General features: G+C 39.4%; 1 protein-coding gene across 4 annotated transcripts in view; it reads left to right on the forward strand.

The window, feature by feature from the left end:
- RELCH (RAB11 binding and LisH domain, coiled-coil and HEAT repeat containing) overlaps positions 1–9857 on the forward strand; it is an 81556-nt gene extending 71699 nt beyond the window's left edge. For 3 of the 4 annotated variants that reach the window (XM_080339682.1, XM_080339683.1, XM_080339684.1), the window contains exons 28-29: positions 2425–2495; positions 8149–9857. In XM_080339682.1, the coding sequence (XP_080195808.1) occupies positions 2425–2495; positions 8149–8269 (192 nt within the window). In that variant the 3' untranslated portion in view covers positions 8270–9857. The remainder of the gene's footprint in view (positions 1–2424; positions 2496–8148) is intronic. The other variant, XM_080339685.1, reaches the window with a different exon arrangement.
- The last annotated feature ends 5098 nt before the right edge of the window (positions 9858–14955 follow it).

Raw genomic sequence — 14955 nt, forward strand, 5'->3', positions numbered from 1 at the left:
GTTAGTGACTGGTCACCAGCCCAACGTAAACCCATTCACTAGAATCCTTTGAGCCCGGCCTGTCAGCCCATTGCTCACCCACTGTATTGCGTGTTCATCCAGCTGTGTGCTGGACACCTTGTCCAGCTTTACTGAAATCTTAAAAGATCACATCAACTGGCTTCCCTTGGTCAACTGGGCGAGTAACCTTGTTGTAGAAAGAAATTAAGTATATTAAGCAACACTTTCTCCTCATGAAACCAGTAGTGGCTGGGACCAATGACTGCATTGTCTTTCAGATGCTTAGTCCCTTCTGTCAGGTCCCTTCTTTTACCTTCTCTGCTTGCCTTCAGTTTATTTTCAAAACGATTGGATTTTGAGTTGCATGATAGATATAATCAGTATTTCATAAAAATATTTAGTCTATCTGCAGTATTTTTTATAAAACTTAAGCATATGTTATGTCTCTTAAATGTCTCTATATTTAGAATTACATCTCTATTAATAAAATATCTCTCTTAAAGGAGGTCTAAATTATTTCATAGCCAGTCCTGTGACTAAACAAAGAGAACCCAAGGGAATAGGTGTGAGCAGTATGTGCAAAATTATAATGTGTAATTGCCGTATGATACTATATTTATACCTGTCCTCTGTTTCACCCTCAACTTTAAGATTAATTAATTTGGAGAAGAGGGAAGAATTGCTCTACTCTGTCTAAGAATGATGCAGCCTTCCTGGAAGGAGCTGAGCAATGGATGGGACTTCCATCCTGGTATTCAAATGACTCTGGGTCCCTGCTGAATTATTCTTCTCCTTGATCAGGACTTCATGTTGTTGATATTTGTAGATTCATTCAGTTAGATCTACAAAAATGGAGAAGTGCTCCAGTGCAGAGGTAGAAATGCTAAGTAACAGAAATTTGGGCTGTTGTGCTTAGAAATTTCAATTTTCTTTTCATACAGAAAGCAAGCTTGTTCTTTTTCACTGGAGTTCTGAATGCATTTCTTTTCTACATCTGTACTCTTGAGTTTTAGCGCTTGCATAGTATAAGGATAGCAAATTTAGCATTAATAGTTGTAGTCCTGTTAGACTCATACACAGGTTTGTATGCTGCTTTCTGAAACATTCAACATATGTAACATCTACTACCCAAACTGTTTCAAACGTTTAAGTAATACTTTTGAAGGAATAGAGTGAACAGTGGCACAGATGTGCAGATCAGGCCGCATCTTATCAATGTAATAAATGGTTTCAAAGGATATTTTGTACTTCAGCTGTCTGACAGGGATTTGAAAGAAATACACTTTTAAATGTATATAAATACACTTTTAAATAGTTATCACTTGGCAGTAGCCATTAGTGAGTGATCTGTGTTTTAGCAATTGAAATTAGTTTTTTTTCCTTTATTGTACATATTCAGGTTTGGTAAGACACTACGAATTTTAATTGCTTGTAGCTTTGAGATTCTTAAGTGTAGTGTCTCAAGGGACGTGCTTAGCTTTCTCCTGAGCTCTGAGTGGAGAAAGTTTCCATTTAAGCAGTGGGTATGTATGTATACATATATGTACACACATGTATACGTGTGTTTGTATGTATATATATATACATATATATATGTTTATAGTTTCATACTCTGGATTGCAGCTGTTTTGCCCAAGTGTCTCTAAGGCTTTTGTCTCAATGTGTTAAGACAGTCCTGTTGTGGGCAAGGCAGGGAGATATATACCTCTTCAGTCAGTTGTTTTATTTCTTTGAAAGCCTGCTATGGGGAAACATTTGTTTGTTTGGGGCATGCCAGAGAAATGTAAAATGTCAGTGTGGGGGTGGTTTTGGTGTTGAATATTCTGCAGAAACCTTTAATGCTGCAATTTCATAAGTAAAGAAAAAAAGCCTTAATTCATAGAAAACCTGGAAGACACCAGTGAAATGATACAAGTTTGCTTTAGCACTTCCTGTCCATTAAGATGTTGTCTCAGGATGTCATCACACTTTTTTCTTCTTTACTTCTTCTTTCATGCATAATGTTGGTAAAGATACACATTTTTAAAGGTACTTGAAAACTCTCTAAAGGAAAATAGAGGAAAGAGGAATGTATGTCAAAGTTAATTGCTAATAAATAAAAGTGTTGTTTGAAAAAAGGAAGATAAGGAGGTGTGTCACAAGTGAGTTTGCTTTAGCTCTTTAAAAGCTGGGGAAGCAGGAGGGAGTCTTGAACTACTGTAATTATTTCAAAAACATTTTCCTGCTTGAAATATTTTGAATGGTTTTGTTGTTACTAGCGACAAGGCATTATCTGAGAGCTGGAATTTCAATGCACTTGAAAAACAACAGAGAAACTTTTTCAACAGTTCTTCTAATGTCAAAAATTCATCACGGAGTAGATTTCCTATGAAGTGTTAATGCGTAAGAAAAATGTTGTGTAAATCTCTTCCTTGTGTATCTTAGGTTATTTTAAGCTCCATGATAAAAGAGTGTGAACAGAAAGTGGAAAACAAGACCGTCCAAGAACCACAGGGGTAAGGCTTCCACTTCTCTTTTTTCTGTGCCTCCAGATTGATGTTCTGCAGAACCTATTCCATAATAGTGTCTAAGGCTTGTGACCAGAAATCCCACACTTACATATTCTGTATTTGAAAGCAGATTTTAGGAACTTTAATTCAGTTTGTGGTTGTTTCTGTCTCCAGCATAAGACATGGGACAACACATTTTTATTTGTATCATAGCAATTATGTTCTTGGTTTTGTTACTTTCTTCTTAACTTTTAATCTGTTTAACGCAGTAGTTGAATTTCTGTCCTGAATCTGAGAGCAGGGAGCGCTCGGCCTAAATGCTTAGAGCAATGCATGTGGCACACACCTTGCAACCTTCTTTCATGGGGGTGGCCTGCAGGCTGGAGGAATTGTTCTGGTCATGGTGATCATAGAATCATAGAATGTCCTGATTTGGAAGGGACCCACAAGGATCATCGAGTCCAACTCCTGTCCCTGCATGTGACAACCCCACAGTTCACACCATGTGTCTGAGGGTGTTGTCCAGTCTCTTCTTGAACACTGTCAGGTTTGGGGCTGTGACACCTCCCTGGGGAGCCTGTTCCAGTGCTCCACCACCCTCTGGGGGAAGAACCTTTTCCTCATGTCCAACCTAAACCTCCCCTGGTGATGACCTGCTCCAGGCTACTGTCTTTGGTTGCATGTGACCAGTGTACATAAGAACAGTTTCTCCAGTGTTTAAACTGACTTACCTGTGTGAATATGCTCATTAGTAAATATGTTGGCTTTGGGATAGTGCCACCTATGTTGTACTTTAGGAAAACACCTATTATACAAATGCCCAATAAACCCATCTCTCCAGTGAGGCATCAGACACACGGTGCATGTGCATTCATTCACCTCATGTGGGAGAGGTGGTATCGTATGTATGTGTCTCTCCTGATAAAAAAAGCGGCTAGCAGACCCACAAATTTGGAAAGTTAAGCATCATTATGATGAGATGTATGTGTTCTTTTGTGCGCTTATTGCCTGGAATGGCATACCAGCAGGTAACTTCTCATAGATTATTGTATAAATTAATAAATCCTTAGCAGTGTTGCCAGGAGGAGTTTGATAAGAAACCATAGGTATCTGAAAATATGTCCTTAGTCCTGTTACCTTGCCATGGGAATCAAGACAGTTACTGAAACTTGTTTGTGCCTTGCTTCCATATCTGTAACAAATTGATAGGATTTACTTCTTGAAAGAGCTCAGGCAAAATGCTGGAAGAAACTGGTAGATTGAGAATGACTGAAATAGGAAAGGTGTACAAGAATTGAACAGTGAGACCTGATGTGGAAAAAGAGTCAGTCTCTCATGCACTAAATAAAATATCACAGCATTTACTAGCAATAATTAGCATGTTTTCTAGTTCAGTTGATCAATAGAGTGTAGTAAGAACTGAAGCCATTTGAGATGAGAGCATCGGGTCTGCTCTTAAAGGTGTTCTAGAAATGAACTGTAGACTTTGGAAGTGAAATAACTTTAAAAATGTCCAGGTTCTACAAGGAATCACAATCTGGAGTGTTCCTGTTCTAATAGGGTAGTTGGTTCTGTCTAGTCCTATAGAAGTCCAGGGAGAAGAAATACAAAACCTTTAAGATCTGAAGAATGCAGTTGGTCACCTTCTTTCCTCTTTCCTGTTCATGTGGCAATATGATGAAGTGGGGTCTGTACTAAGTGTTTTCCAGTTGAGTAGCTATTTTCATGATGAAATAGACATTTCTGGGACATAGTTATTCACAGAATAAAACCAGGTCTATATGACTTAATCACTCCACAGCCATATTCCTTGCTTCCAACATAAATAGGCAGTCAGTCAAGAACCGAAGGATGCATTCATTCACAGTTTGTTCCCACGGCTTCACTATGTTCCTTCCTCAAGCTTTGTACTTTTGCCCTTATCCTTTCTGCCGTCTCTTAAATAGAGTTTTCTGACATGTGTACGTGTGTGTCCCCTCAACAGACATACTTGAATGTCCATCCCTCTTCTGTATCCTTCAGATACTTCAGCAGCTGTGTATTTGCTCTTTATTTTTAAAGAACGGTGAATGCTTAGCTTGCCTTCAGCTCCATTAAAGGTCAGCAGTTGAGCCCACTATTTCATCAGAAAAAAACCTACCAATGTTGGCAAGATAAGAATCTACCAACACCTGGTGAGATGGAAAATTGGTAGTTGCCCTATTAGACCCATCCTGTCTTTTGCAAGTTTACCAAGGTCTTCCCTGTACTACATACCTTACATAGTATAATAGGTACCCAATAGGTAATTGTGATAAGACAGAATTAACAGCCAGACTCTTTGTGGATCTGATGCTAAGCAATTGCTGTAGACTCTCGCCACCAAACCTGTGCAAGGACATCCCTCCACATAAGCAATGACTTAATATTTTGACTAACAAGTTGATTCATGAGAATCAGTTGCATATGTGGTCATCTGTTACGTTGCAAATATTTCCCCTGCCTGGGTTTTATGGACTTTTTGTTTTACATCAACAGACTAACCAATATTATTTTTCCATTTTCAGTTTAATTATTTGTGCAATAAAGGGGCCACTACCCTTAGACTTTGACTCTGTAAAGAAAAGATTAGAATCAGCGCATGTATCTAAATATACAAGATAAGACTCTTATGAACTTTTTTTTTAAGTAAATTTCACTTCTTGAGCAACTTACTCATACCAGTGCAGATACATTAACCTAAGTGTTAGAGGTCTGTATTACGTTAAATCCCTCTTGTGAAAATATTTTGAAATCACAGTTAGTCCTACTTAAACCATTGCAGAAACAGATAAGTGCAAATATGATAGAACATCCAATGTATCTTCTTTCAGAATGTAACTGTTGAAAACTGTAAGATTTGAAGAGAGTAAGTTTTCACAGTGTGTTGCTTCATTCTTTAATTAGCCTTCCCCTTTCTCATTCAAAATCGGGCTATGGTTGCAATCTTTTACTGTACAAAATTAAAATTAAATATTTTACCACTGAAGAAATTACCTTTTTGTATGCACGAATATGTCCTTTTTCTTGCTAAGTCCTTGCCAATTTCAGTTCCTAATTTCAGTGTTTTATATATATATATGTATTTTTGATGAAGGATTTCAGTGCAACTATGACATAATGTACTGATTTTTGTTAACAACATGAAAACTGGATGCAAAAGCATTCATGAGATGCTGTTGATTATCTTGTTTTCGCTCCTTAATGTTAGAAAATATTGGTCAAATAATACAAGGTCACAGAAGTAGATTTTTTAAAAAAATAAACTTTGTCTTTTTAAATATTGGATAGCCGCTTTTGTTTAACATTTTCTTCAGCAATTAACAAGCTACTTCAGCCTTGGGTTACAACTTAGGTTACAAACTTATTTTTATAAAATATCCAGCATTAATGCTTTGGCCTAAAGCTTCCCCATAAAACCAGCAGAACTCTGTGTAGCGTGTAATTCATCTAGACACTGGTCAAAAATTCGATGTTTACATGTTATTTTTGTTTATGGCTTGGTTTCGTGCTTTTTTTTTTTTTTAATAATTAGGAAATGTAAGGACTTTTCTGTAGGATTACTTGTTTCAAACAAGCTAAGTTATTTCCTTGGTTTCTCTGGTTATTTTTTTAAAGACATGAGACTCAAATTATTTGATTTCATATATACTTCTATTATCAGTGTATATAATAGAAGTACTTTTGGGACATATTTAAACTTTTAAGTATGTCGGCTTTGTTGCTTACATTTCTGTTTACAATAACATAGTATTAGAGAGCATGAACTTCCAGACACTCCAGTTCTTAATCTTTAACATCAGATGGTTGTTATCCCTCAAAACTGTTTTGAAAGTCAAGTGAACATTTCCTGGTTTTCCTCAGATTTGCTCAGAATCATTAGAATAATGACAGTAGAGTTTGCCTAAAACCAGAGTTTTGTCACCAGTTGCTCGGCTTTCTTTTCTGAAGTGAGCAATTTGATTTTCTTAATATTGCTGATTCTTGGAATGCAGTACATTTCCCAAATCCTTTTCCCTATTTACACACAACTCAAGGATACATGCTAGGCTGGAACACCTTCTGGTTGTTAACCAGCTGATAGCGAGTATAAACCATTATTTGCATAATTTATATGTTCTTTATCATGAAATCAACGGAAATGGCACAATAAATCCACCTTACAGTAGTAGTAGCTTATCTGGTAAGTTTTATCAGCTGAAAATGTACTATTTCCCAGGCAACTGTAGTTGTTTAATCAAGCCAAAGATATCTGGCTATGTGATTGTGCCTGAAAGAAATATTTCACTTTAAGTATTTATAAATTATTTCAAAACAGCTGTATATCTTCATCACTGACTGCTAAACAGAATAAAAAATATTAATTTTAAATGTCAGTTTTAATAAGATGAGGTTTATCAAGAGACACAACCTGAGAACAACTTTCAAAATTGTAAACTTCAGCAAAAAATCAGACATCATACTTGCAATAAAATGATGCTTATATGCTAAGTATTAGATAACGAGGAACTTCACAGAGCTTTCAGAAAATACCATCTGATAAGAAGATCTAAAATGGGATGCTTAGTTTGAGTAACCAGTTCCATTATTAGGAGATGTACTGAAAAAAATATCTAATAGTATGTTGTGTGAGACTCTCAGGTCTTCTGTGTGAGGTTTGCAATTTTAACTACAAATATAGGAAGTATGGAATATTGATTAATATTCCTGCTATCATACATTTGCCTTGTTGCACTCCGAGCCAGATTACTCCTACGATGCTAAACAATTACTGTTGTCTGAATCTGAGCTCACTGATATGTTGTAAATTTTTAAAAAATCAGTTAATTTTGCAGTATTGGGATAATTTCTTAACACGTTCAAAGTTGTAGCATCTCGTAGGTTCAGCATTGATTGTGTTGCTCTTTCTAGTCCAGTTTGTGGGAATATTGTGAACTTTCCATTGTCTTTTCTAGTCCACGTGAAGTAGGAACACTCAGGCAAAGGTAGGAGGAGTCACATTCATCACCACCAGGATGAAGCTTTTACCTGGCAAGGGGTCGCCCTCAGTGCCCCAGGGTGGGGGAAAACCGAACAAGTAATAGAAAATAAATATTCATTGGGAATTACTAGATTGTGAGTCCACAACAATTTTCAGCTCTGCTCAGGTATTTGAAAAATAAGAGTTGGAAATTAAGGAGAGTTTTGTACTAACCTTGCTTCTACTCTTTGCTCCGTGTCTGCTGATGGTCGCTGTCGGAGGCAGGTACTTGGGCTGGGTAGATCTGAACCAGTACTGGTGTTCTTACATTAAATAAATAAGGATTGACATGTTGAGTGAGAAGGTAAAGCGAATCTTTCACAGAGATTTGTCACTAGAGCAATTGCCAAATAGCTAACAAATGCTACTGTGATGACTTCTGAAGGCAGTAAAAACTAGCGTGCACAAAAACAGTTTACACCTTTTCACTAGGACTCTGAGGGCATGATAATTCATTTAACAGTGTGTATTTGGGCTTGACGGTTTTTCAGTTCTCAATGGGCTGGGCTTCTGTGATCTCGAAACCTCTAAACTTCCAAGACAACTCAGTTGCTTATTAAATAACAGCACAGTGTTGTTTTTCCCTCGTGGTCTAATGTCACTATTTTTTTCCTTCCCTAGCTCCATGTCAATTGCCGCGAGCCTTGTGAGTGAAGACACAAAGACCAAGTTTTTGAACAAAATGGGCCAGCTGACCACATCGGGTGCAATGTTGGCGAACGTCTTTCAGAGGAAGAAGTAAGATGGGAAAAGGGACTCCCAGCTGACACTAAGATGGACCTCACAAGGACTGGTTCCTGTACTTGAAGTACTTGCCTTTTAATTTCTTCCGTCTTACGTTCTTGTAGTATAATTTTATTCTAACCTCCAAAGATATTTGCACTGCTTTTGAATATCGCTGTGTATCTGTTAATTTTGGGTTAACTGTGGTTGATATAAAACTGAAATCATAGTCTGTACCAAGTCCCTGTTCTGTGTTCTTGTCTATCCAGCATAATTTTTTTTATATAGTGGAATTTTTTTTTTATTTTCTGACAGGATATCAGCAAATATCTGTATTATACATGGAGCTATTATGACGGTACTTAAAATAATGTAAATTTGAAGTCATTGTCATGAAGTAATAAAAGTGGAGATTACTTATGTATTTAAATTATGAAAGAGTAATGCAGATTTTTTTATTATGTTTCTAAGAAGAAGAGGAAGAGCCACCAGCATTTGTCTGTGCTTCTAGGGTTGTTTTTGTAAGTATTGTGCAGCTTCAATCCAGAGGAATCGCAGTAGCTAATGTACGAGACTGCTTGCACTGCATCAGTCCACAGGGAATGCTCATGTTTCAGATGCTTTATGCTGACATTGTAAATGCTGTACAAAGTCCTTCAGATAAAATTCTCACATCTGTTGTGGTTTTTTGAGGGATGTTTTCTTTTGGTGGGGCTTTTGTTTTATTTTAAAGCACTTTAACAACCAGTCTACACATCCAGAGGCACATCCACTAAGTAAAGGAAAAGCATTAATTAATGTTACTAAATGTATAAGCTACTACACAGGGGTCCCGGTACAGATCTGCAGGCAGAGGAAGCTTATGCAGGAGAAAAAGCGCTTTCATCTTGCACTCAGTGTGCAGCTCTGCGTACTGCGAAAGCTAAAATTAAGATGGTTTGTTGTTTAGATTGAATCTCAGTTCAAACTTAATTTCACAGTATTTGAAATTATGTTAAGAGAGTTTGACATGCAGTTTCTTTAAAATGTTAGGTAGACTGCACATATGTTTTATAAAAATGACATTACAAGGAGTGTTTTCAACAACTACCTAATATTTTTGTTAGCAAGGAGGCATTAACAACTAAATCCTTTTATTCTTATGCAGCACTTCTTTTTCCCTTCTTTACATCAGTGTAAGCTTCCGAAGGTAAACCCAAGTGCATGCATAAACTGCTATGAGTTAGCAAAATATAAAAGCTCAGGCATTCTCTGACACAGCACCATTCACTTGGAAGCGCTTACATCTTTGAGGACAGGGGAAGCAAAAGGAGTGAGGGAAGAAAGTGTTGACTTCTGAAACAGAGCATGGATGGAGTAGCACTTCAGGTATCCCCCTTAGACAGACATAATGGACATAATTTGAGGCTTGTGACCGCTGCATGTCTGTGCCTCTTGGCTCTGCACATAGAGATGCCCGCCACGTCTGTGTTGTGACAGCGCCCGCTGCACGCTCGCACATGGTCGGTCCCTTTTGCACTGATGAAACACTTTTCCTGAGATGACAGACAGTGCAATGCCTTCGTGTTGCTTGTTACCATGAGAGTATACTTCTAGCAGACTGGCTATGAAATGGAGACATTCCTGAGGAATGGGAAGTGGTGACGTTCCTCTCTGTTGTTCTGTTGTCAATAAAAAGTTTTGTATACCTGCCTTGTCTTGTCACTTCTAGTCTTCTCTGAACAAAAACAAAAACATGTTGCATCGAAACAGCTCTTACAAGAGAGAGGTCTAATGCACAGAAATTCTTTAGGCTTAGCTTTTTGTTCCGTAGTGGATGGTAGACTGAACTTGCTACGTTTCCTATACCTTATGTGCCTTGTTTCACTCTGGCTTCTAGTCATGTGGCTTTATTGCCATTTTCATGCAAGGTCTCCTCCTCTGCTCTGCCACGCACTTTGGGTTTTTTATGCCTCTTCTTCTATATCTGTTCAGTAGTTGCAGTACCAGGGATGTCTGCATAGTCATGAGACCAAAATTACTTCTTTATGGTTAAACTTCTATGTGCCAAAGCAGGGCAGCTGCCTGTCAGCAGCTCCGGGCACATGCTGAACTTCAGCCAGCATTTGGAAGCCTGCTCGTTGGCACAAGCCGAAAAGCTAACAGCAATTTAACTGTGCATGGTTGTGGGATGAGACTCTTCGGTTTGTCAGTATCGATGTTGTGTCTTTGCCCAGCTGGGTCCAGTCTCTCTAGCCCCTTGCAAAGTTTAGCTTTTGCTAGTCAGCATTTTACTTCATTCCCATTGATCCAAGGAGGCATTAGAGAATCCCAGGAAGACCAGTGTGGTAACTGCTGAGCTGAAAATAATTCCATGTAAGCAAAAAACATTACAGAGGTTGTCTTCAAGAGTTTTGCCTCCTAAATTTCAGGTGTCTCTCGATACATGTTGGTTGCAGCAGATTCTTTTAAATGTTTATTAGTTTACCGAATTTTGACAGATTTTTCAAGAAGATTGAAAGAAGCTGTTCTGTGTGGGTTTAGGGGAATGTTTGGGGTGATTTTTCTTTTTTCTTCTCACTATGGCACTGTGGCATTTGGCATTGCGAAAGAAAATAATATTTTAAATTACCTTTTTTCCCCCCTCTTGTTATTATACAAAACCCAGTTGGATATCCAGCATGGAAAGCAATTTATCCCCAAAGAGTTGTCTTCAACTGCCTGTGGCTCTGTCTAAAGAAGGATTCTTTATTAAATTAAAAAAAAAAGGGGGGGGGGCTTTATTAGCTGTGCCTGAAGTTGCACAACTTGTTGGTTTTAAATAGGGACTATGTTGAAGGTCTCATGCTGCCCCAGTGAAATTTCAGAATCTTCTTATTTTTATTGAAAGGCTCGACTCTTATGCTCTTAAGCAAAGATGATCAGTGGCCTGAAGGTTCGTGGTTGATTGTGTGAGTGTTCATGATCTAAATATGTTTTCTGCAGAATAAACATAAGGCTGACTGATATTATGCATATATTGTGTTTTGTAAAACTATAAATGAGGCAAATCCCTTGTCTTCTAATCAAGGTAAAGGAAGCTCCTTAAGGAAAGCTGCACATGCTTCTGTCAGTCTCTTCCCACTGCTCTTTCACAATAAGAAGAGAAAAATCGCTGCTATTGCTGCACATAAAGGTATATTCTGGTTAGGAGAACTAAAAGCGGTATCTGAATGGATTCAGGGATAGAGAAACTGAGGAAGCTGATGTTTGCAAATTGAAATGTTAAGTTTGAAAGATAAAAGCCATCCATGAAGAAAACCTGTTATGAAGAACAAAGAGGAGTTTTTGTAATATATTGTGAGAATTCATTGCTACATATGGATGATGATTCAAAATGGTGCAGAAAAAGCAGAAGTGTGGAATATTTCTGTTCTCTCTGTTGTGACAGCGTTAATGGCATTTTTCTATTCCAGGAATAAGTGGCTCTATGGTTTAGTGCAGTTTCTGAAGGTGGGTGTCACACATTCAAAATGTTTTAAGTAATTTCCCATGTGAAACTTACTGATGTAGATATTTAAGTAAACCACAAAGTACCAGCAAAGCTTCATGGAGCAGAAAATCATTAATATGCTGGTAAAGCAAGCTGATTGGCATGGCATTGATCCTAGGTAGTGCCACAGAATTTCCTGCATCAGATGTAGATGCTGATGAATTAGAGGATTGCAATACAGTGCCAGGCAACAAGACTTCAAGGAAACTGGTTTGGTGGCTTACTGAGCGAGCTTGGCCAACTTTTCTGGCAGACGCATCCGGATATGTAGCTAATTCATTTTAGACTACAAAGTTGCTCAACAAAGGCACGGAGGAGTGCTGTTGTTGAATAAGTATGCTAATCAGCTCCAGGGTGCTGGTACTATATGCTAATATATCATGTGTTAAGTAATCTTGATGAGTAACCACAGAGGAGTAATCATTTTCCAGAGAAGCTGTTTCTAAAGTGTTCTGCCTTTAAGTGTAATGCCGGTCAGGTTTCACGCTTACAGGTGACCTGCAAGAAAAGATGATTCTGCTTGCAACATGCAAGTCCATGGGAAACCACCTGTCTTTGGAGGCATCTGCAGTATGTGCAGAGCTTGAGCTTCCATCATACGTCCAATGTCATGAAAGGCTTCCTTAGACTGAAAATTTCTAGTTCCTAGAATCTTCAAGCGTGAGCCATTCTACTGTAGGAGTCAGTGACTTGAAAAGTTGGCTCATGAGTTGGCGCAAAGAGACACCACCATAACAGTGGCCTGCCTGGTTCCTTTCCCAGCACTGGTGCTGTGTGTGCTCCACACCATGTCCCTCATTCACTGGCCTGTACCCCTAACCTCCAACTTTTCTAGCCCACAGAGGCAGACACGGCTTTATTCTGCCATTTAAATACTGTGTGCATACAAACAGAACCATTTGCAGTGTACTTGAATATTGCCATTCCCGAAATTATGATGACTGTGGTCTTGTGCTGCTGCTCTTTGCCCTGCACTTTAATGGAGATTTTTCCCGTTTCCCAAAACCTGAGAAACCTCTTCGGCTTCAGTTGTGGCAGAGGTAGAGGCAGCGTGATGGAGTCCTGCTGAAGCTACAGCAGCTGCAGTGAAGTGTGCACCTTGTAGGGTCCTGTCCGTCATTCTGCCCAGCACGTTACACCTTCCTTTCAAACGTGTTCCAGGGGCATCAGGGAAGTGGGGACAGGGAAGAAGCAGCTGCAGTGATTAATGGGCAATAAAGTTTCATTTAGATTCGATTCTTTGCTGAGGGATGAATTCACTCTGTTGATCTGAGTCATCTCAAGATTCAGGTGAGTTGTCAATGAAGTTCAAGATTGTCGAGTGTGCTGTTAGATCGAATGATGGGATGGTTCTGTGGAGCTGGCATGGGGACATTGCATGGTATTTCAAAGCAGTTATGGTCTCAGGTGAGGGCTTGGTTGGTGCCTGCCAGCCTTAAAGACTCACCTCCGCGCAGGACCAAGGCTGAGGTGTATCCTCAGCAGCGCAAACTCCCCAGTTCATGCCGCTCTTGTCAAAAGGATAAATGTGTGAGTTAAGTCTTGGAGGTCCTCAGGTTGGTGTCTCTTATAAGCATGAACAAATATTCAAAGTTAAAAATTCACCACGAGTTTGTATTTCTTTCCAGAAGTCTGTAGGCATGGTTACTGCCACAGTGGTTGGTGATAGCATATCAGTGCAGCGCCAGCTTGCGGGTACTTTAAATACTTGACACATTAGTGGTGGCTGGTTGTAAGGTGCTTTTTTCTTTTGAATGCTGCAGACTTCAGGGTTTTGACAGGCATTCAGCACTGGTAAACTTTTGTGGTATTGCAGAACGTGTATTGTGTAAACCACACCAGTGTGACTTAGGAGCTTCATTATAGGTGCTCTGTCATGAAAAATGCTTGTTCATTTGAAAACATCAAGGAGACTGGGCAATAGTCTGCTATGGAAACTTGCATTTCACAGTTTCAAGTTGACGGCATGGTTTTGTGTTTGGTGGTTTTTGTTTGTTTGGGTTTTTTTTTTTGGTAAATAACATTTTTAAAAATTGATTTATTTTGATAGCTAGAGACCTCAAATGAAACTAGAGTCCCCTGTGCTAAAAGTATGCAGATATTTCTCTACCTTTTTTCTCTTTAGCCTAGTGTGGACAGCTCCATACATTGGCTCATATAGCAGGGCCCTCTCCCTGTGGTGTGCGATGAGGCAGCTTTTCTCCCTGGCCCCATGATGGACACTGTGTGTGGGTTGCTGGTACTCCAGAACCTGCACTGTGACCCACCTGCCCCCCAAGGCATCCCCCAGATTTAGAGGACTCTTTCCCAGAGCTCTAACTTTGCACATGTGCTGTGTTTCTCGCTAACCTGTTGAGAGACGGGTGCTCATATTTACAAAGCCTATATTTAGCTCAGAGTCTGAAACCCCAACCAACCTTTACGATGTCTAGTGGAAGAAAAGCATTGATTTAGATCCAACAAAACCCTGCATGTATCTCATCCCCTATCCCTCAAAAGGATGTGAGAGGCAGGAGAATGGAAGCACCTCCATAGCCTTCGTGCATGGTGTGGAAACGCACCCTGGGGTACAACCATCTGCCTTTTGGGTTTGTTTCTCTGCACGTTTCTTTTCACGTCATTTCAAAGACCCGGGTTTTAACACGCAGCCTCCTGGTTCTCCCTCCTGGGGAAATGGGGCATCATGAGGCGTGGGGGAGTTCAGCAGCATGGGTAAAGTGAAGGAACATAGGTCCCCGTGTGCTGTTCAGATGCCCAGCTGACTAGCATATCCACCAAACCATTCCTCATCTTTGCTTTTCAGGTTGAAAGTTTTGTAAAGAGTCAAATTCAGGGATTGCCTTGGGAGTTAGTTGGTGTTTATTGAGGCTCCTAGAAAAAAGGCATTTTTGCACTGACACTGACGTGGTTTCATTTTCAGACAGTTACAAGGCTTGCAGTATCACACTGAATAATGTAGTTCTTTTAATGTATTGTTTAGTATGTAATTTCCACTTTTCTCTCTCTAGGAAGGAGGTAAAAAGAGATCCGTGCTGACTGCAGACCTGCTAAGTGGTCAGCCCTGCTCACAGAGTGTTTTCCATGGCAGGCTTCACCAAGGACAGGATCCTGGTATATCTGGGGGGACTATTTTGATCCTGTTGCACCCTAAGGCTGCACGTGGTTTTCCATCTCTCTTCTTCAAAACGAGCATC

The sequence above is a fragment of the Nesoenas mayeri genome, assembly GCF_963082525.1.
Source record: "Nesoenas mayeri genome assembly, chromosome: 2".
NCBI lineage: Eukaryota > Metazoa > Chordata > Aves > Columbiformes > Columbidae > Nesoenas > Nesoenas mayeri.